This window comes from Idiotropiscis lumnitzeri, chromosome 17 (assembly GCF_059441095.1).
Source record: "Idiotropiscis lumnitzeri isolate Australia: NSW breed Sydney's pygmy pipehorse chromosome 17, RoL_Ilum_1.0, whole genome shotgun sequence".
Classification (NCBI taxonomy): Eukaryota; Metazoa; Chordata; class Actinopteri; order Syngnathiformes; family Syngnathidae; genus Idiotropiscis; species Idiotropiscis lumnitzeri.
Window position 1 is genome coordinate 14,092,497 of NC_142407.1, and position 20,048 is coordinate 14,112,544.

The following is a 20,048-nucleotide window of genomic DNA, read 5'->3' on the forward strand; positions in this document are numbered from 1 at the left end:
GCACTAGTTTACAAAAAATGGCCCTCAATATTGTAATCACGTTACTAGTAAGACAGTGTTGTAGTAGTAGTACATGGAGCTACAGGTGGATAGTAATAATATGGAATAAATGCTGAAACAGCTTTCCACATTGTTTACGAAACCTCAAGACATAACTCGTGTTGCCTGGTCGCCATGGAAACGTCCACCGCCCGGCTGGTGAATGTAACGAGTCCTTTTGTATGACGTCATTATGTGCTAAATCTACCACTAGGTGTCGCTAAAGAGCCATTGTTTTAGACGTACCGTGACTTCACACAAAAAGCAATTAAGTTTTCGGACGTCGTTGTTATATAATACCACAAGAGTATGTAACAAAAAAATAACAATAAAGGACGTCGAAGTTGGCAGCAATATAGATCTTTACTCCAAAAAAAGGCCACACATTCTCGCGAGAATATGACGTTACGGCATCCTTCCGCCCCGGAAATATTTTCATACTAAATCAGCATAATGGCGGTCGAGCAAATCATCAATATATCCGCAAATTGCTCTATCGTCCTTGGGGTTTCACACTCGACACTATAGCCACACGCCCCAAAGTCGCCGTTTTCGTTACGGTAAGAAAGGAAATTCGTCGTTGCAGATTTTCGCCCGACAGTTTGCGTCGCATCTGTTTGTCCTTCAGCATGAAGTTGGTTCCGCAATTGGCGGAGATGAACAGCGTTCAGAAATTTTACGGATGAACGATAGCACCATATTCCATGTCAGGAGTGCTTCTATCCTTCATGCACGCGTGTATTTGACTTTTCAATTCGGCAGCGATGACATGCACCCAAACCGTCGTTTAATTGGAAAATAATCGCGTTGAAGTTCGCTAGTGTTTTAAGATGAAACACCCTTAAACGATTAAACGTCGAATATTGCTCACGGCTACCTTTTGATCTTTTTTTTAATCGCAACTAGGTTTATTTTGAGGAAAATCCTGTGTTTTTTTGTTGTTGGTCACGGTCTTTTAAAAATGCTTTGTTGTTGACATTTGATCTCCTGCTTTTGCAGTTGTTCCTCCTCTGGCCTGCATGGATAATTCCCCCACAATGCACTGCCAGAAGACTTGTGTCCTATCTGGCCGGATGTAACCCCATCCTCTCCATCAACCCGGTCCACAGCACATAAACAGCCGGGTGCGATGAGCCCATATACTGCCAGCCTGTGCTCTCTGCTGCTACTCTAATCACTGGTTAGTTAGTTTTAATATTTCACACGTGCTTTGTATTTTCTATAAATTTCTGCCAGAAAGTGGGGTTGATTTGTAATTAAAAATTTTACCTCTAATGTTCCCACAGGTTCTGATCTTTGCTCTTCATAGTACACAAGCCATGTCTGGTTCAGGTGACTTACCAGGTGAGTTAGCAACAATATTCTGACATTTAGATTTATGAACAAAGGGAGTGAATGGCCATGTTATTGCCTCTGCAGCTCTCGAAGGTTCCGGAATGGGCGGGATGAAGCTCCCCATCGGCATGACCCGCCGGGCGCTCAGCTACGACGACAACCTGGAGGCGCCCATGTCCACACCGCCGCACGACATCAACATCACCAACCTGTGGAGGCGCCCCATTGTGCCAGAGAGGAAGTTCAACCAACTGGCCGAGGTGGGACACAAACCATCCAATGCAACGTCCTTCTACTTCATAAGACTTTACGATACACCTGGCTTTGGACCGACCCGTGAGACGGAGGGAGTGACGAAGACCGATTTCAACCGACATGACATAATAAAGAAAAATCTGTTTCGTGAGAATCATATAAAAATGTCATGGCCTTTTTAGGAACGTCATTTTCCTGACTGCATTTATCGTGGATGCGAGTCCTTATTATATTTAGTTAATTAAGGGTTTATTCATTAGTAATTGGCATTTAATTGGTGACTAAATTCCAACAATGGCCAATAAAATGGCGCTCTATTTATATCAGTTCTTATAAATATGCATGCGTTTTTCATAATTTGGTTCATGTGTTTGGCCACCAGGAAGACGAAGACGTTGCAGTGCGTCAGTCTAACGTGTTCGACAGCGCCCCCGCCAGGTCCACAAGTGTGGTGAAGACCAAGGCTTCCTCTCTCATCCTCAACTCTCTCATCACCAGTAAGGAAACGACCAGCACATTTTAAAATATTTCTGTACTTCCATTTCAATGATTTTATATTCTTATATATTTCTTTCCCTATAGAGCAGACTCACGACAGCATGTACAAGTTTGAGCAGAGAGCGGGCCTCAGCGATACCGGTTACACTCCCCACAAAGGCCTCACGGCAGAGGAGACTAGGCACCACCACCGCATGCCTGAATCCTTCCAGGTAGCTCGCACACTTGATCAATAAACTCACCACAATGATTATACTCACTGTTCAAACTTAATTATTAGTTAGATTAATTAAATCTTTATTAACTGTACAGGCAATATGTTAAGTAACAATGCAACATTATGGAGTGTCATACAAGTTTAAACAGAAGTCAACGAGTCCGATATAAATATGTGCAAAACATTTAAGTGCTTTTGAACTCTCATTTCATAAACTTTTTGATGTCTTCTTTTACATTTTCAATTCTATCGCACTATTACCATTTTCCTTGGAATATTATGACTTCATTGTTGTTATACTACTTTATACCCATGATGGTACAAGTTTGTTTGGTGGTATCCTAACATTACACACATCCTTGCACAATAATTACAACTTTTTTTTCTTGTGGAACTCTGACTGCTCTCGTGCTAATTAGATTTTCAACTTTATCGTAATTTTGTTGTAGGAACTAATCCTCCTTTGTTATATGAATAACAGAACTTTCTTTTAAAACAACCTGATTTTTATACATTAAAAAATATTTTTATAACATTCTTTGTTGTAATGTCACAACTGTTTTTCCTTTAATAGTCAAGACTTTTTTGTATAGTATAACAATGTCAATAAAGTCACATTGTTATTATTATTGTTATGACATTTTCATTGTGGTGTAGAAAATGCAGATCCAAAGCATGGAGGCCCGGGAGGAACGTCAGAACTCATCTGCCCAGTCCACGCCATCCACCACGCCACACACCTCCCCAAAACAGCAGCGGAGGTATGCCAGAAAAACAAATGAGTCGTGCCCCCAAAATCACCCAGGCTAATATGTAACCAGCCCTGCTCACGTTTATTTCTGCTTTGCTTTGTTTAGGAGCTGGTTCAGCAGCACCAGTTCGGACGTCAGCGTGAGCTCCTCCAACAGCAGCGTGGATCTGGTAGGAGGTGACGGAGGAGGAGGTGTGTTGGAGCGCTGGGGCGTGTTTGGCCCACGGCCGCTCGTGCACAAGTCCACCTCCGATCTGGGCAGCGATCCCTCAACACAAGGTAAACACGGCTTGCATAAACAAACAAAACAAAAAAAAAAAGAAAACTTAAGATGACCAAAAAACATTTAGAACCAACAGATGCTCCGTCCATTCCCGAATTTTCTGTGTTGTTTTAAAGGCATCTAGTGCAAAATGAAGTTGTCAGTTAATAAAGTGGTTGACATGAGTGTTACCAATATCACGTTAGTACCAAAATGAAATGTGCTGATGTAAAAATGTCCTCTGTGCTCTATGGTGGTATCGGTCATAATGGAGGTTAATTACAGCTACTCAGAAGTGTCGATGCCTCTTCGACTCCAGAATGCTTCGACCGCTTCATGCGTAATCACGTAGCTGCTGTTAGACTTGGTGAAACGGCACGTGCGTCGTTCGCCAAGGTTCCGAGCCAGTGTAAACAACCGTCTGTTTACGACTAAATGGAGCAACGAGGCTCATGCGATTGGAAAGCAAAACAAAGTGCAAATAAAAGAGGGGCTGTGAGTTAATGAGTGAAAGGTCGACCTTCAGACCAGCGGTCATTTTGGATGGCTGTGTATAAAAACAAACAGACACGGATCAGTTTCACGCAAAGAGCAGTAGAGGAGCGAGACTGCGTGCTGGGACGACGCTGAAGCCTTTTGCTGCCGCATGACTTTGGGTAGGTCACTTAAGAGTTTGTCTTTGTTCATCCAATGTTTCCAGCGCAGGCTGCTTTATGCAATCAGAGAGTCTTTGTCTTGAGTCTTGGTGAAGCAGCATGTGGCTCGTTGTTTGCCGTTTCAAGTTTCGGTTGTATGTTCGTGAATATGTGCCAATTATCCTCGTTCTCCCTCTTTTTTTTTTTGCCCAGCAGGCTTTGCACTGCAAGCATACTGCGGCGTCCACAAGCCCAGCGCCGCGGAGGTCATGAAGTCACAGGCTGCCACCCGGTTGGCTGACGGCCCCGACGCCCAGAAGGCGGCCACCCCGCCCAAGATGGAGATCCCAACGGTGGATGGGCGGCGGCAGGGCGCTCGCCCGCACAAGCTCAAGCCGCGTGACATGAACATCCTCACGCCCTCCGGGTTCTAGATGCCACAATCCGTCCTGTTACCCAATTGGCTGCCACTCTGGCGAGGTAACTCAGTTCGCCCTGACCAGACTTCAGGCCGCTAACTTTCTACTCAAAATGGCAGCTCCATCGCACGGTGGAACGCCTTATTCACAACATAATCTGTGATTTAGTGATTGTGCAACATTTTAATGATGCTCAAAAGGACAGAGGAGGTAACCACTGAAAAGGAAAATCCAAATGCAGTAAAACTACTTTTTCAAAACAGGCAACAAGGAGGTGTTGGCAGAGTCATTCTGTCACCTTGTTGGCATTTTATAGCTCTGTCTGTCAAATAAAAAGGCTGTAGTCTTATTGTAATTAGCAAATAGATTGCTAATATATGCCCGTTCCTAAATAAGCAACTGACACAAATTTGTGTCGCCGTCTTTATCTGAACGTCCCCAGGTAATTTATATTAGTCGGGCAAAGTCAAACTTATGAAAGTGAGTCCGCTAATAATGTTTCCATGTCCTTTAATTCATTGCACTTTATAGTAACCATCATGCTCTACTTAATCATTCCATAAGATGTTCATGAAGTATACTGGAGTAACAAAGATGTTGTCTCAGGACAATGGCTGACTCTCGTGCTCCAATATTCCACTTCTCCACTTTTTATTTCCTCTGTAGTGAATATGTTTCACGTACGTTTACTGTTTGTTTTTTGAAGTTGTCAAAAAGACCTAAAAAGCAACACGGCTTAATCGCAGCTATTCTTCAAATGGTTGTCATATGTGAAGGTATTTTTTTTTCCCCTTTAGTTGCACTTTTTTGTTGTTTTAGTTATTGCGCCGTTATTTTTGCATAAGTGATGTCGCTGTTACTTTGCTGTGGCTCTTTGAAGGAAAAAAATAACAGCAGCCGTGAAATTTAGATGGCTTTTTGTTCGTGTCTAAAAGGCTGGCAGAGTTCTCCACGGTCCGTAGAGAAAAAAAAAACACTCCTTGGAAATTTATAGAGAAAAACAGTTGACATCAGTTTCACCAACTGACAATATTGCATGTAAAATTTCCATAAAATTGGACCAAAATGTTGTACTTAAATACAACTGAATTGTACTTGACTCATTTACTTCCATTGACGGATAAAGACGTCAAAGTTCCATTTTTTTTTTTTTTTTTTTTTTTAACATGGCTGGTACTGAATGAGTTAACAAATGGACCGTACTGGCTTTAAGAAAATGGTTGAAGCCGCTGTAGCGTTTTGCGCAGTGAACAAACAAATGAGTTGAGTGATAATGCTTTGCTTCGCTTTTTTCCATCTCCTTTGCCATGTAACGCATCACCAGGCCCAGAAAAAAATGCCCTTGCAGCTGTATATACTGTGTGAACCATGTTACATATGTCGCCCGCCCCTCCTTTAAACGGACGGAAGTATGTGTCCTTTTTTTGTTTGTCGTGTTTTCTAATGTCTGCACATGATTTCTGACTGAATTTGAGAATAAACCCTGTTTCCATCACCCAGAAAAATCTTTTTGTCTTTCCTTTGAAAATTTGCAGATGAGGTAGGATTTGGTCAGAGTGAACGTTGTGTCCAAAGCACTGCTGATAAAAAGTCTTGATGAATTCCAAGTCAATATTGCGTTAATAAAAAAAAAAAAAGGGGGGGGGGGACTAAACCTTTGTATTTTTGTCCTTTATTGTAAAAGGTCACTCATGCAAATGAACAGACTTGCCGTGTGTTGTTTCGCATATCATAACTAGTTGGTGAGAACCGTGGTCAAATGTCTTAAATGCATCTCAAGAGTTGTCAAATTCAGGTCCAGAACGTTAAACCCTGCCTCACTTCGGCTGAGCACCTTTTGCTCAAGCCAAACTGTGGCAGGCTTTTTACTTTGTGGACCTGGATGTGACACCCGTGTCCATCATCCACATGACTAATTCTTCCTCTTTCCCGCCATCCTCAAAGACTCTTTAAGATGCGTTCTCGCATTCTTCCTCTAAGACCCTCCTCAGCCCTCGGTTCCCGTGTTGGAATCTTCCCGTACGTCCGGAAAAACAGCTCCATGTCCGCCTGCAGTATGGAGTTGCGGCGGTCGGCAGCAGCCCTGGCCCGCTCCACGTCCCGGATCTTGATCTCCGCCGCACTCTGGCTGCGCCTCTGCCGCTCCAGGCGGTCCCGTAGTGCCGCCACCTGCCGCTCAAGGGCGTCGTTACAGCGTTCCAACCTGTGGCAAGAGTGCAAAAAGGTTCTCGTCAATTTGAGCATTTGTTGTGTTGGTCAGATCCGATGGATTCGTGTTTGCTACCAAGCGGGAATGGTTGCTTCACTTTAGTTTGTGGATATCAACCAGTCTTTTGTGCTGTGTCCACAAAGGTCACTTGGGTGTTGGCAGAAGCGTTGGGTATCCAAAAACAAATGTACCCCTTAGGCATCCCAATGGAAGGGTGCCGATAAGAGGAGGGGCATTGTGTTTTTGGTCCCGTTCGCAACAGTTTGTATCAGGGGAGCTTCTACTTCAAATTGATAAATGTTGTCATCAAGATTCGTATTTTTGTACCTATGTATCCTGGCCTGGTACTCGGTCCTCTGTTGGGCCAGTTGCTGTCGAAGTTCGTCCAGGAGCGACTGAGCTTCATCGGGCTGTGACCGAGGCTCGGATGCTGAAGGTTCCGGCGGAATAGACGGGAGGAATACCTCTGAGCTCCCGGTACTGAGTGGGCTGAGGATCGAGCCAGATGTTGGGGTGTTCAGATGACATCCTCCGTTAAGCTCACTTTCTGTATCACCATCAAGGTGTCGGTCATCTTCTGCAATTTGACTTGAGTGGGATCTCATTGGTGTCATGTCAGGACTAACCCGACCCTTCGCATCCCTGCTCTTGTCCAGCGGTAAAACCTCACAGGAGGACCACGACGAGGAGTCATCCACTGTCTGCCACGCCTCCTCCGATTCTTCGCCGGAGTTTCCCTCCCCGTTAGGATCGAAATGCTCACCGGTGACGTCCTCCATGGTTCGATTGGAAGGCGCTCTGTTCAGGTTGTCATAATCGGATGGGGTGCTGTCTTCCTGCACCTCACTGCTGGCTCCACTGGCTCCTCCGGGACACTCAGCTTCTGCCGCTGCAATCTGGGTGACACTGGAACTCCACAGGTGCCCGCCTGCCCGTGGTGGGAAGTAAGAAAGTACAAATATTTGATGACTGGATTTAGATACTGTCTCTTCATTGAGTATTAACTTTTGCCACCTTTGTCGCCTTCCTCTCCTAGACCGTTCCAGACCTCCATCCAGCCCATGTGCCCAGATCTCGGTTTTGTGGAGGGCGATCCACAACTGGTCAGGTGCTGGTGTTGATCTCTAGTTTTCTCCTGGTGGTGGTTCTGAAGGAGCTGACTTGAGGAAGGTAGCGGGAAGAAGCAGTTTTCCGGATGGGACGAGGTGTAGCGATGGCCCAGGAATCTCTTGTGGTCTGATTTGACCTCAGACATGGCTGCAGCCGACGGGATAGAGCTACAGGAACAAGTAGAACTGGTATCTGTACTTTGTACTAATTCTCCTGTCATATGGATGCGTTACTTCAATCACTGGGAATGACGACACGACCAAGAGCGGTAAAGTCAACTGCAGTTGAGCTCTTGATATTGATTGTTAGCTTGGTGACTTTTAACGGCATTACATTACAAAGTAAGTCTAGAATAAATAACTAGGTATTGACAACATACACTAGAAGTTACCTGGTACTCTGTCCCGGCTCTCGGCATCGCTCAGCAATAAGCGGTAGTGACATCTGGCGAAGGCAGGGGGGCTGGTGCAGATGTGGTCGTCTGAGAGCAACGGGCGAGGCGTGAAATCCTCTGGCTGTGTGCGCAGAAACTGGTCCAGCGACTCTCGAAAACAAGGACTGGTGCTCTCTGATCATCTCCAACATCAGCACCTGGACGAGTGCTGCACCTGGAACACAATCCTTCAAAGGTCTTTCTGGAATTAAAACGCAACCATGTGAGCCTTGTGAGTTGACGTCTACCTCCCACGATGCTTTCTGGGTCCTCCGTTTTGGCTCGAAGAATGTTCGGTCCAAAGACCGTGGCCAAGTTCTGCCAGCTCATTTTATTCCCCTTTGAGTGACTCTGGACTTCATTGAGAAATCTGTGCACAGAAAAATCCAGGTGTCAATCAGGACGGCGGCACCTAGACTTACCTGTGTCCGAACTTACAAGTTTTGTGAGTAATGAGACGTCGCTCAGTCAATTTATTTATTTTTTTATTGCAAGCAAAAATGTCACTGGGAGACTCTGACACTCTGCCAGTCGATGGAAGCAGCAAACGTCTCAGAATGACCAAATATCTAAGTCCCATCAAAATATATGGGACGTGTGTCAAGTTGTAGTATTAGTGTAATACAAACACAATATGTGCAATACTGAAGCAGCAGGATTTTATGAAACACCTTTTATAGATTTGATCAAAATACTAGTATTGTTATTTATTGTGTCAGTCTTACTGGCATATAAACTTAAGAAGGTTGAAATTTGCCACTGGTAGCTCCTGAAGAAGATTCCTCAACTCCCCCAAGCCCTGTGAATGCACAAAGATAGTTTTTTGTTGTACTCTTCACATAATGTACTGTTTCTCACTCATTTTCTTTTTTTTTTTGTTTTTTTTTTTGAATAGTGTATCACCTGCGTGCGGTCACTGGAAAGCTTTTGGCCACTGAGTAGAAAGTCCTGGTAGTGACTAAAAGGAACCAAAGGCTCTGGCAGCTGTCGCAAGTACAGCTTCAGCAGGGACGCCACCGTGTGGACATCTGTGTTACTGCAAACACCTCAAACTGTTCAAACGCGCTGATTGAACTGACTGAAATCCAAACTAAAAGGTTGGAGGCTTACTCTCCGGACCTGTTGAAGGAGGGCCTTTCCCCGGCATCATACGCCTCCTGCAGCTCCTTCACCAAGCTGACCCTTCCCGGTTGACGAAACAAGCCCACCTCCTGTAGCCCCCGCTCTCGTAGAAAGGCCACACACTGCTCCACCACCAGCGGAACTGAGCGTACGCCGTAACGACGCTCGTACAGCACCGTCTCCTCCAGACGCTGACCAAAGACACCTAACACGAAGTCACAAATAAATTGCGGTGACTGATGAAAGCAATCCCGAACAACTCTGGGTATGTACGATGACTCTGCCACTGTTTTTCTCTTTTACTGTGAAATTCCCCCATGACTAAGACAAATGCATGTTTCTGTAGGAACCTGTGCATGTGGTGGTCTCACAGACTGTTCTTGGGGCTGTCACATACTTTCTCTTAAACACTGATAGCACTGCCACTTTCATGGCATGAACAGATTTCATCTTTTAAGTCAGGTGTGGGCAAACTATGGCCCGGGGGCCACATGCGGCCCGTTAAACATTTTAATCCGGCCCGCCGAACTTGAAAACAATTAAATGAATAAACCTTGTTAAAAGTTTTATTTTCTAAATTCTGTGCTTTTTCAAATATATATTATAAATATATATTTTTTTCTCCAATTCAGTGAGGTTATAAAAACTCAATCTGCTCCTGGTCGGGCCCCCGGTCAAATTTTAAGACCCATTGTGGCCCGCCAATCAAAAAGTTGGCCCACCTCTCCTTTAAGTCATTGTGATACTCCTGATGTGAATTCCTTGTCCACTAGGGGGCACTGAAATACTTTCAGAGGTGTATGCACGAATGTGGTCACAACCGCTCACTCAGTTGCGGTAATATTAGTCGTTTTTTGCAGAGGATGAAGAATATACACGGATGATTTTTATTGACTACGAGCCGTTGTTTAGAGGCTTTTCACAACAAGAAAAATCAGACAAATGTCAGCTAATATCACGAAAAATGCCCAAGTCAGGTCACTCATCATTTGAAGTCACACTGTATTGATTTAGCCTGCGTGATTGTGGATGTTTGTTGTCCCATAGAAAGACTGCTCTGAATTTACTGATCTGTGGCAAGACTGGCTGGACTCACGTTTTGCTTAGCAATGTGTGAAGCACATTCAGTCCAAGTTGTAGGATGAAAACAAGCATCCTAAAAAGCTCATTTTGTTTACCTGTGAAGGGAATCCAGACTCCCTTGTTGAGGCTTTTCAACCACTCGTCCCCCTGCCCGGCGCTGTTGGACAGGAAGAAATACGAGCCCGGGCTGGCCAACACGTCTCTGTTCCCTGCGCACAGCAAGCCAAACATGCTTTTTGTGGTTTCGGCGGTCCCAGGCCAGTCAAGTGAGATCTTTTTCTCAAGACGAGCCAAGAGAAGCGGCAGAGCAGAGGCGACTTAATGAGCTAAAGAGGAAATTTGATTATGTTAATGAAAGATAAGATCACAGGAGGCCGAGGCTCCAACCATCTCAATTATTGTCAAGACACAGTTCAGTGACTTTCAGTTGATTTTTTTTTTCTGACCTTTATTCATCCAGGTAAGGCCATTGTAAAAATGATTTGGAATGCTGACCTGTATTTAAGATTTAAAATACAGCAAACATTACAACCACTTAATACACACACACACACACACACCAGTTGCCGTCTCGCCCCTTCACTCTTTCTCCTCTTCAAAGTCAAATTCAGAACTTTCAAAGCCCTGAGCCATCATTTTACCTCAAGGACACGCACACATGATCTGGTCGGCTTAATATGTTGTTTGTGTGTGTATGTCACCTTTGAGGCCTGCTCTGTCATGTTTCCAGGACTTGAAACAGCTGAGTCCCATGCTGCAGCACACCCACTCACTCTTGCCCGTTGCTGCGGTAATCGTGATTCTCGACACTCAAGTGCAGAAAGTTGCGCCCTTTTTAAGGTATGCCACCTCTAGCTGCATGCACTCCTCGTCCCGGTTCAACATTCACGCTAGGCTAGAGGAAGTGAGATCGACTTTGGTTTCTACCATAGCCCCTGAAACTGGATGGATGGTCTTGGAAATGATTCAGTGGTTCATGTCGCTGACATCTTCAGCTGGCATGGTGATCAATTCCCGCTCGACGTATCCTGTGATGGACTGGCAACCAATCGGTGGTGTCGTCCCCTAATTGGGATGGACTTCAGCACCTACTTTGACCTTCCATCCATTATTACCGTATAAAAACTGGATTCCAGGTAGATGACAGGAAATTCTAGAATATACTAAAAAATTCGATCTTGGCGTATTTGAGAAGGTTGTCAACTTTGAACCACGGATTCCAAATTGTTCAAGAGATGATCCTGGTAATTCTAGAACTGTACGATGTGTGACTGTGAGAGAGTTTTGATTTAGAATTTCAGGGCTACTTGTGGGTAATTAGCAAAGAGAGATGTTCTGATCCAGGAGATGTTCCTCTGAAAATCAACAGGTATAGCATGGAACGTGTAAATACACGGATGAATTGAATGCCGAGTTTTAGATCTCAAACCTCCAGTTTGAGTTCCCTGTGGATGTTTGAACTTTTCCATGTTCTTCTCGAAGTGAACCGGGTAGTCCCAGAAAAATCCGGAAAAACGTCTGCGGTATTCTAACCTAAAAGATTTTTAAAGAGTCTTCAGACTCCAGTCTTGATTCCTTGTGGAACCCCAGACGGTGTATTCATATTTGGTGTTGTATCCGTTGCAAAAGAATCTCTTCGGGTTCAGGGATGTTCCTTGAGTTGGGAATCCTTTGGTAGAAAACGAAAAGTACCTCACAAGCCAACTTGCATCTCATTGTCCTAAAAACGGAAATCTATGAACAGAAATCAGCGTCTTCTGTCAGTGGCGTGCTCCTCGAGTGTTTTCATTCTGGTTGTGCCGAGTCCTCCTTGTGTAACCTTCTCTTCTTTAGTCTCGGGCTGCTCCAGTTCACGCGTAAATCCCACAGTAGACAAAACCCCCTTTGGACTGTTCTGGTTTGGCTTTGTAAAGCCATTTCTTCATGTCTGTCTGTCTTTTGCTTACTTCACGCAGTATTATTCTGTCCATCGTGCAAATTGTCGCACATTTTTCTCTCTTGTACCCTCATAAAAAAAAGGAACCCCCCTTTTAACGTAACTGAATGTCCTGTCCCATCCTAGAACATCTGGCGGTTCTCTCCCCTCACCTCCATCCCGTCCCGTCTTTTTACTGCTTCCTTGCCCGGCTTGTCTCTCTCTTTGTCCAGCTTGTCCTTCCACTATCCTCCCTCTCTCCTTCTCTCTCTCTCCATTTCCCAGCACTACGTGTGGCCCCGTCTTGGCCCCCTCCCCATTTACCTCATCAATAACCGTGGTGTTGTGTATGTGTGCCAGTGCATTAGGAAAATTGGTTCTCTGCGACGCAGCGCTCTCTTTTACTCCAGTAATCACAGCAGAGAGAAAGAGAGATCATCTGGCGCTGATACTGCCTCTGATATATCTGCAGCACTACACACACACACACACAGTGTCACCATGATTCACATTAAAGCGAGACAAACTGGTTGTCCCTGTCAACTTTCGAACTCACTGTAAAAAGCTCCCTCTCGTCTTGAGCGCAATATATTTTGTTTTGTCTGACTGATGTTCTAACGACCACCAGTAACAAAATGTGTGGCTACTCTGATAATTGGCACCCTGATAAAAACTCCCCGGAGACCCATTTTGGATCTACATCTTGAAAAGGCCGCCATTGAGGGAACCTTTCAACCATTTCTTTTCGATAGGCCTAGGTCAGCTCACTTTGGGTGAGAGAAACCGGGCACACCCGAGACGGGTTGCCAGTCAATTGCAAGGCGTTCATCGACAAAGAACCGTTAACACCCACATTCAGATTTAACTGTGACTCGAATGCTGACGAACACTACAAGATACAACGTAAGCTAATACAGGAAAAAAGTACTCTGCCTACTCTGAGTAATTTTCTGTCAAACAAATCTGACGGACAACTTCTGTTACCTAGAACAAAAGCACAGTGGTTCTTGATAGGATCCCTGAGGGACACAAGATGGATTTCCAGGTCCAAAAAGATGCCTCAATAAAAAGTCAAATGCCAAGAGTGCAAAAGCAGAATGTTCATGTGAAAATGACACACTCGATGAGGACGTTATCGGCAGCCCCCGAAGATTATTGTTGAGCTCCGGAGCAGGCCAATTGACGAACTGTATATCGAACCTGATCGATGGTCTCGCCGACTTCTAATCTCGGCCGAGAGCTTTAACAGCTGTCCATCGATACAAACGGCGCTGACTAGCGCCCCGTCGACGACATAACTCTGCGTGCGCCTGAGTAACAAGCTTTTCAATGAATGAAATATTGAAGCGCCTCCTCTCGCTAATTGAATGAATGAATCATGCGCGGGAAAACATGAAGCCAATGGAAGGTTTGAATTCAATTCTCATGATTCGATGATGGAAGAGGACTACGTTTGCAGCCAACATTTGATCACAAAAAAAATGTTGTGGATCAGTGTTAGCAAATTCCACAGTTCATTCATTCATTGTCACTTCTATTAACATATGACATGACTCGATTCATGTCATTCCGGTGGGATTTCATGTCAACTTCTTCCCTCAGCATGTTACGCAACCATCATAATTCCCATATCTAATAACAAACGGTTCCCTCCCACCACCGGAACGTGAGGCAGCTGCTGGAAATTGTTCCGCCGTCTGGCCGGCGGTGAGATTGCGTGTAGCCAATGGTGTTGTCATGTTAATTTTAGCTTGACTTTTTCGATTAGGTGCTGTTGCTTTGCTCACTTGCCGCTAAAGCTAAAGATAGGTGTTGACTTGCCTCAATTAAGAAGCAGGAACATTGCTTGGTTGTTTGTTTTTGTGCCACATACTGATAAGAAGCTAGTCACGTCGTTAAAAATTTTTTTACTTTTTTGTAAATTAGAGTGGACATAGAAATGAACCCTGAGGAGCACCAACTCACCTTAACCATTTTTTTAACCTATGTATGTTTGTTTCAATGTTCAGATGTGAATCCACCAAAAGGTTAACTATTACAACATGTTCAACCATATATGTTCTGATAGGATGACACATGAAATTTGCATGAATGGATTATTTTCGGTGTTTGTCGTTAAATGAGTGATACGTCTTGACATTTTCGGTGTCAATCTGTACCTTTACATCACAAAAGCATTATCTGCTTGTAAAATTAGAAAGGCCAGACTTTTTTTTTTTTTTGAAAGAAGAGCCCATGCTGGGTCAGGAGCAGGGTTGTTTCCGCCCCATCACCCGCCACCCTCCACCTTACGACCCGTGTCTCGTTTCACTGCAGCTGGTGTGACTTTTACTACTGGTGAAGTGTTTCGAGGGAATGTCCCACGTCTTGCTTTTTCGAAGAACATCATGTTTTATTGCACTGGTCACGCAATTCCATACCTCCTTTTTTGGCAGGCCGTATGGCGTTCGGCGCTCACATTCCACCTGGTGGGAAGAAGAGGAGGGGGGGGACTGGAGACAAAACAAAGTACAAGTAGAGCCCAAAGAACACGCAGCCAGATAACAACCGCACACACAACTTAGCAGCCTTCGTGCAGCGTTTGTCGTATTAAGGTAAGAAAAAAATATATTTTTAGGCTGAATGAAAGCAGAAAATTTCTATATAAGGCTAATTTTGGTGGAAAATGCCTTAAACTAGATAAGAGATAGTAATGATAAGATTTTCCGTTGACAACTTGTTCAATTTGTTTCAATGTGACAAAATAGTAATTTATCCCTTGTTAAAATGAGCAAATATTTGATTATAATTGAGAACTGTACAAAATCTAACTGATTTTTTTTTCATTTTATTGTGAACTTAATAATGAATAGAATTTTAAATTACATACAGACGGGAGGAATTCCAGCACGCCCGCAATCCTTATGAGGATAAATGACTCGAATAATGGATGGATAACTGTACTGTACAAATTAAATAAAAATTAAGTGTCAAAATAAAAATGTTTTAAATTTGCTCAAAAACTGAGTGACAATATTTAATTCCCCAAAAATGAAAAAAAAAAATATTTATTACGATTATATATTTTATGTTTAAAAATACTTAGATTTTTTTTTATAAGTGCACAATTCAATTGGGATTAAATTCATTTTGCTTCAAGTATAACCAGGCACTGTTAAGTGTATGTGTGTAAATTGGATAAAAAAAAAATCCATCTTGGAAGTCAGCCACCAAAATTATTTGGTTGCTTTAATTTAAAACAGGGAGAAGTAGACGACTTGACTCAAAAGTCTCTGACTGACACCTTCCTATCATCACAGCTGTGGTTAACATACTGTACATATTGCTTAAAATTATTTGAAGAATTACTGTGGGCCTATAATTGAGGCCTGAGTTCTGTGTTACCATTTTAAATTTACAGAGGAAAAAAAAAAGAACATGAACCGCCATACCAGTCCAATTGAAAAGGATTATAGGCAATAAAATGTGAAATGAAGTCGTGGAAACGCTAGACACTTAATCCGCGCGACACCTGCTACACTCGACACCCTGGCAGCAGCTTTGAGACTTTCAGCCTCTTAAGTGAGTGACAACAATCCTGCATGTTGACAAGCGCTAAGAGTCTTCCTCGCCGCTGATTTACAGCCCGCCACTGCAGCCGCTGACACCGTTTTGTGCTCTGTTGATTTCTGAGTCACATTATTGGCTTCAAGCATAAAAAAAAAAAAATCTTTTGTTAAAAGTAGGTAATTATATCGATTTTCTTTGTGCTGTTCATGCGCTATTGGTTCATGATGCTTCCAGGGTGTCGAATCTAAAAGTTTGTTGCCATGTCCCGTGACTTCCCTTCCGACCTAATTGCCTCAAAGGGACTGTCGCAGTTTCACGTTATCCTCTCAGCATCGCGGGAAACCGAAAATCATGAATCTCCGGGGTGTGTGGAAGCATCATAGTAACGCAACCAGAGAAAAAAAAAAAGGAGGCCAGTTGGCCTATGAATAGCTATGGAAACAGAGATGCTGGAATCAGTGTTTGAAAGTGCCAGTGACAACTTTGGCTCGGCAGCGAGCTCAGAATGTCGGCCAGATTGGCGGTGTACGTTACAAGCTGCAAACATCTGCTTGTCCTGTTTCCATCATTGGACGTGGACAAGAGTTGCCCCGTGTTTGAATAATATGTCTGTCATGATTTTGTCTTCCATTTTAGCTGTCTCAAAAATGTGTTTTTCATACCCATCCAGGCGGCAGGTTTTGCTCACACGACCCACACGCATCAGCACCATGGGCAGGAAAGACCAGGACTGTGGTTCTTGGTTAGGTATTTCCTCATTAATTTGATCACCTATTACGATTATTTTGCCAGTTGATTTCTGATTTGTGTTGTCTTGTAGATCGCAATGAGGCCAAAAGAGACTCCGTCCAAGTTGAGATGAAGAACAGCGAACGTGGCGACCAACACTGCACGACACAGAATCACAACTCTGTAAAGAATATTCTTGGTTGGCATTGAGTGGTACCTTTAAAAATGTGACAGGCCGTGATTGCCGTGGATGCCAGGTCAGGTTTTTAAACTTCAAAAATTGTAACGGCCTGATTAGAAACCTCGCTAGCTACAGTAAAACCAAATTTGGGAGCACTCCCAAGTGAACAGAAACCGTGTATTTCCCTGGCACCTCACGGTCCTCTCAGTTTTGTCACCTACTGCCGCATTTGTTGTGTGTTTTATCCAGTTTTACCCAATGAATTACCGCTAGACTTTGTTATAATTCTAAACTTTGAAACATCGCCACCTCAGCTCGCGTCCAGTCGCCTTGACGGTGACGACGAGGTTCAAACGAGTCCGACCGGCGAGAGCGGCAACTGCGATGAAGAGGAAGGTCACCTAATCTACTACGTCGGCCTGGTGATTAAGGAACGGTGTACGTGGCTTTCCGTTGTTTCTATCTCTGATGTCCCTCAAAGTCGGTCACGTCATAAATGTCCCCGTGTCCTTCCCAGATGAGGTGGTGTCCACATTGGGAGCGGGCGCCTTTGCCAAAGTGGTAGAGTGCATTGACCGAGACAAGTAAGTTCAATGTGTTCTCGTTCAACTAAAAATGGATTGTTCCTCTTCCAGGTGAAACCTTAACGAGGTTCAGTTCACGCACTTGTTGTGTTATCAGCAATGTGTTTGCTCATTCATGTTTCAGAGGCACGCATGTGGCAGTGAAGATTGTGCGCAACATCCAAAGCTTCCGTCAGGCGGCCAAGTGTGAGATCGCCGTCTTGCAAGAGATCAACTCCTTGGACGATGACAACAAATTGTGAGTTGACGAGTACCCGCGGCTATGATGTTAAACATTATTTTTAGGAATAAAGTTAGTCTTGTTTTTGAAGAACACTTGATTGTACCTAAGAAACATATTTTTTTAAATGGCTTGACATGACTCAATTCCGTATACTGAGTTCTGATGTTGGGTTTTAGATGATGCGTTTTCATCCTTGTCTTCTTCCCAGTGCCTGTGTGCGGATGTTGGACTGGTTTGAGTACCAAGGCCACGTGTGTCTGGTCTTCGAGCTCTTGGGACTCAGTACCTACGAGGTCCTCCAACAAAACCAGTTCCTGCCATTCAGCGTGGAGCAGATCCGACATATGGCCTTCCAGATATTCCGAGCCGTCAGCTGTGAGTCAAAAAAAAAAAAAAAGGTTTATTTCACACTTGATGGGTAGGCAGGCACTCCAGAGAACCAATTATTGGGTTTAATAGGTTCCCTTTTAAGGCTTTTTCTTTTGTGTTTTTCCAGTCCTGCATCGCAATAAGCTGACCCACACCGATCTGAAACCAGAAAACATCCTGTTTGTCTGCTCCGACTATGACATGACGTACAACGACCAGATGGTAAATGCTTCCCCGTAGTTAGCAATTAAACGCTGAAATAAAACCTGAAGTGAAAACGTTTGTATCGTCAGAAACTCAACGAGAGGAAGATGAGGAGTCTGGATGTAAAGGTGGTGGACTTCGGCACTGCTATTTTCGACCACGGGCATCACGAATCCTTGGTGTCGACGCGCCACTATCGAGCTCCAGAAATCATACTCGGTATAAGACGAGAAAAAATGAGCGCATGAGCACAGTGGTGCCTTGAGATTTTTGGGTTTCATTGCAATAGAAAAAAAAAAAGGGAACTCAAATCATCGTTCTCTTTTGAAACGAATGGAAATTCCTTTAATCGGTTGCACCCCTCCACAAATTTTTTTTTTTAATTTATTGGGGGTTTTTTTAATATTAAAAATAACCCTCTATAATATTGTACTTGTGATAATTTTTTTTACAATTTTTTACATCATTATTTCATACTTTAATTCGATGGATGCTGTGCTGCTCCTTCTTCTAACATTGGTCATATTTGAAACCTTTGTGGTCAGATCTAGGATGGAATCAGTCTTGTGACGTCTGGAGTTTGGCGTGCGTTCTCATGGAGTACTACCTCGGACAGACGCTATTCCCGGTATGGACACACACACACACGCACACACACGCGTACACAAAAACCTGTGATCAGGAGGCACTGTCGGTTACTAACTCAACCACTCACAAAAAATCCTCAGTGCTTTTTTCTTCATGTGTGTTGTTCCAGACTCATGACAGCAAGGAACATCTGGCCATGATGGAGAAGATCCTGGGACCCATCCCGCCACACATGCTGAAACAAAGCAGGTACCACAGAACACTGGAACACCAATCTTGTCGAAATGAAGCTCCTCAACACTGTCCCTTGGCACTAAAATGGCACAATAACCCCGAGCCACAGTGTAGTGAAAGAACTCAAGTGTTTTTTGTTTTTTTTTCCCGGTTCCAAAACAATGTCAAGGGAAAAACGGACATCTGGTCACCTTCTGCATTTAGCCCCTTTTATATTATTTGTTTTTAGAAAGCAGCACTACGTCCTCAATGGGCGACTGGACTGGGACGAACACAGCTCCTCGGGGAGATACGTCGGGAAACATTGCAAGCCTCTCAAGGTACGCTGGACACGCAAAGTCAGGCGGGAAGTCACACAGAAAGTGATGCAGCTCTCGTCTCTTTCCGACAGAGCCTGCCGAGGCGCAGCGAGGACGAGCGGCAGCTGTTGGACCTTCTGGCCTGCATGCTGGAGTACGATGTGGGTCGACGCATCACCCTGGAGGAGGCGCTGTGGCACCCGTTCTTCGAAGCGGCCAGATGGACTAAACAAAGGCGAAGCTAACACACACACACCGCCAACCGTCACTATTTGGGCAAGGGACCAAGACCAGCCATAAATAGCAAAAACAAAAAGTTGCCGGCGTCGGTGAACTTGACGTGGCCCGACACAATCACGTAATGGCCACCGAGCCACCTGTTAATGTCGAACCCTGCAGTATAGACGGATGGTCAACATCAAAATAAAATGAATACGTCACAAGGTTTTCGTTATGTCCTACTCCCCCCAAAAAATTGGGGGTGTATTGGTGAGTTTACAAATAGCAATTGGCAAACTTGACGAGGGTTGGCTGTAGCTAGAAATGCATCCTACCTCAGACTGCTCCTTGTTTTTTTGTTTCACTGAATGTTGTCACGATGGAGATCATTCCTGTTCCCAAATGACATTAGCGTGTTTTGTTTTTTGTCCATCATTTTGTTTGGGAATAAACATGCGCCATTTTGGTCGGTTTCATCACAATATCCTATTTGTGCATTTTTTTTTCCCCCTGTGCTGCATGACCGCTCCGAAATGGCAAGTAACACCGAATTAGGTCCGAGTACCTGCCTTGCCTGATTAGATTA

The 20,048-nt window shown here is 44.1% G+C and overlaps 3 protein-coding genes across 7 annotated transcripts; 2 read left to right on the forward strand and 1 right to left on the reverse strand.

Annotated features, from left to right (window-relative positions):
- Positions 1–448: 448 nt before the first annotated feature.
- Positions 449–5,411, forward strand: LOC148320418 (putative monooxygenase p33MONOX). 2 transcript variants are annotated; one of them, XM_088280172.1, is made up of 9 exons: positions 449–599; positions 1,039–1,219; positions 1,326–1,383; positions 1,459–1,634; positions 2,012–2,126; positions 2,212–2,339; positions 3,002–3,105; positions 3,202–3,374; positions 4,206–5,411. In XM_088280172.1, the coding sequence occupies exons 3-9, from the start codon at positions 1,359–1,361 to the stop codon at positions 4,424–4,426; spliced, it is 942 nt and encodes a 313-aa protein (XP_088136298.1). In that variant the 5' UTR covers positions 449–599; positions 1,039–1,219; positions 1,326–1,358; the 3' UTR covers positions 4,427–5,411. The 2 variants fall into 2 exon arrangements, with proteins under 2 accessions (XP_088136298.1, XP_088136299.1); XM_088280173.1 differs by having other exon boundaries at positions 4,209–5,411.
- Positions 5,412–6,131: 720 nt separating this feature from the next.
- On the reverse strand, positions 6,132–12,531 carry LOC148320419 (rho GTPase-activating protein 24-like). Of its 2 annotated transcripts, none has more exons than XM_088280142.1 (10): positions 11,070–12,531; positions 10,464–10,577; positions 9,283–9,490; positions 9,067–9,199; positions 8,889–8,962; positions 8,412–8,533; positions 8,122–8,338; positions 7,635–7,897; positions 6,948–7,548; positions 6,132–6,614 (listed from the first exon to the last, which is right to left on the reverse strand). In XM_088280142.1, exons 1-10 carry the CDS (start codon positions 11,119–11,121, stop codon positions 6,350–6,352), a joined length of 2,049 nt encoding a protein of 682 aa, XP_088136268.1. In that variant the 5' UTR covers positions 11,122–12,531; the 3' UTR covers positions 6,132–6,349. The 2 variants fall into 2 exon arrangements, with proteins under 2 accessions (XP_088136268.1, XP_088136267.1); XM_088280141.1 differs by having other exon boundaries at positions 9,274–9,490.
- On the forward strand, positions 6,333–19,938 carry LOC148320420 (dual specificity protein kinase CLK2-like). 3 transcript variants are annotated; one of them, XM_088280143.1, is made up of 17 exons: positions 6,333–7,183; positions 7,277–7,564; positions 7,657–7,918; positions 9,059–9,550; positions 11,099–11,208; positions 16,503–16,579; positions 16,653–16,744; positions 17,057–17,180; positions 17,260–17,326; positions 17,451–17,564; positions 17,758–17,924; positions 18,046–18,140; positions 18,212–18,341; positions 18,668–18,750; positions 18,880–18,959; positions 19,174–19,264; positions 19,336–19,938. In XM_088280143.1, exons 5-17 carry the CDS (start codon positions 11,120–11,122, stop codon positions 19,486–19,488), a joined length of 1,362 nt encoding a protein of 453 aa, XP_088136269.1. In that variant the 5' UTR covers positions 6,333–7,183; positions 7,277–7,564; positions 7,657–7,918; positions 9,059–9,550; positions 11,099–11,119; the 3' UTR covers positions 19,489–19,938. The 3 variants fall into 3 exon arrangements, with proteins under 3 accessions (XP_088136269.1, XP_088136270.1, XP_088136271.1); XM_088280144.1 differs by lacking the exons at positions 6,333–7,183; positions 7,277–7,564; positions 7,657–7,918; positions 9,059–9,550; positions 11,099–11,208 and adding an exon at positions 14,750–14,877; XM_088280145.1 differs by lacking the exons at positions 6,333–7,183; positions 7,277–7,564; positions 7,657–7,918; positions 9,059–9,550; positions 11,099–11,208 and adding an exon at positions 14,768–14,877 and having other exon boundaries at positions 16,503–16,574.
- The last annotated feature ends 110 nt before the right edge of the window (positions 19,939–20,048 follow it).

What these genes read in the sequence shown, in the direction of transcription:
- LOC148320418 (XM_088280172.1), top strand. Translation starts at nt 1,359, where the DNA reads ATGTCTGGTTCAGGTGACTTACCAG. An exon ending in AGTTCAACCAACTGGCCGAG is followed by an intron (nt 1,635 to 2,011) that starts GTGGGACACAAA and finishes TTTGGCCACCAG; the next exon opens with GAAGACGAAGACGTTGCAGT. An exon ending in GCATGCCTGAATCCTTCCAG is followed by an intron (nt 2,340 to 3,001) that starts GTAGCTCGCACA and finishes ATTGTGGTGTAG; the next exon opens with AAAATGCAGATCCAAAGCAT.
- LOC148320420 (XM_088280143.1), top strand. Translation starts at nt 11,120, where the DNA reads ATGCTGCAGCACACCCACTCACTCTTGCCCGTTGCTGCGGTAATCGTG. An exon ending in AGCTCCAGAAATCATACTCG is followed by an intron (nt 18,342 to 18,667) that starts GTATAAGACGAG and finishes CTTTGTGGTCAG; the next exon opens with ATCTAGGATGGAATCAGTCT. An exon ending in AACATTGCAAGCCTCTCAAG is followed by an intron (nt 19,265 to 19,335) that starts GTACGCTGGACA and finishes TCTTTCCGACAG; the next exon opens with AGCCTGCCGAGGCGCAGCGA.
- LOC148320419 (XM_088280141.1), bottom strand. Translation starts at nt 11,121, where the DNA reads ATGGGACTCAGCTGTTTCAAGTCCTGGAAACATGACAGAGCAGGCCTC. An exon ending in TGACAGAGCAGGCCTCAAAG is followed by an intron (nt 10,578 to 11,069) that starts GTGACATACACA and finishes TGCTGTGCGCAG; the next exon opens with GGAACAGAGACGTGTTGGCC. An exon ending in TCCTTCAACAGGTCCGGAGA is followed by an intron (nt 9,200 to 9,273) that starts GTAAGCCTCCAA and finishes AGGTGTTTGCAG; the next exon opens with TAACACAGATGTCCACACGG.